Source organism: Acanthisitta chloris, unplaced genomic scaffold (genome assembly GCF_000695815.1).
Source record: "Acanthisitta chloris isolate BGI_N310 unplaced genomic scaffold, ASM69581v1 scaffold25354, whole genome shotgun sequence".
Lineage (NCBI taxonomy): Eukaryota > Metazoa > Chordata > Aves > Passeriformes > Acanthisittidae > Acanthisitta > Acanthisitta chloris.
The window spans coordinates 892-1,682 of NW_008668001.1; the positions used below are offsets into that span (position 1 = coordinate 892).

At 62.5% G+C, this 791-nt stretch overlaps 1 protein-coding gene across 1 annotated transcript in view; it reads left to right on the forward strand.

The window, feature by feature from the left end:
• CNKSR1 (connector enhancer of kinase suppressor of Ras 1) overlaps window positions 1–791 on the forward strand; it is a gene marked incomplete at both ends in the record, with an annotated part of 6,841 nt that overhangs the window by 615 nt on the left and 5,435 nt on the right. Inside the window, 4 exon segments of the mRNA XM_009072743.1 lie at window positions 110–367; window positions 369–461; window positions 635–751; window positions 754–784. Coding sequence (XP_009070991.1) covers window positions 110–367; window positions 369–461; window positions 635–751; window positions 754–784 — 499 coding nt within the window.

The window sequence follows — 791 nt, forward strand, 5'->3', positions numbered from 1 at the left end:
GGTGAAGTTGGGAACACAAGGACACCTGGGCTGGGTGAAGGTGGGGACATGGGGGCACCCCAGAGACCCCCATTGCCCTCCCATCTGGCATCCACATTCCCCCTGCCAGGACACGGGACTGGCGAGCACCAGCCTGCGGACACTGACGGAGAGGCTGCAGGAGCTGGCTCAGGGCATCCAGACCCTGGTGCTGGGGGGGATGTCAGCAGGGGATGCCTCTCAGCCACCCTCCCTCACCCTCCTGGCCCGAGTCGTCGACCTGATCGGGGCTGCCAAGGAGCTCTTCTCCTGGCTCAACAGGTCTGGGGCAGGTGAGGGTACCCCTGGGTTCTGGGTGTTTCCCATGCTGGGGCTGAGCTCTCTGTCCCCTCCTTAGGTATCTCTTCTCCACCCTCAACGACTTTTCAGCCAGCAGGGACATCGTCCTGCTCTGTGCCCAGCTGACAGAGACGCTGCAGGCGGTGGGTGACCATGGTGGGAGGCCACGATAAGGGGCATGGGGTTGGGGTTGGGTAGCCAGCTGGCTGCTCTCTTGCCCCCCAAAAGCTCTGCTGCTGGAGCTGGGGGAAAAGCTGGGGTGAGGGAGGATATGGAGCCATCCCATCACTCTCATCCCCACATCTTGTCTCCCCAGGACTGTCCTGCAGCTGAGAGGGACAGACAGATCCTGCAGATTGTAAGTGCTGGATGAAGAGGGGGTGACAGGCACGGGGAACCCAGTGCTGCCAGGACCCACCCTGAGCCCCTTGTTGTCACCCACAGTGTCAGCACATCGTGGGCATCTGTGAGAG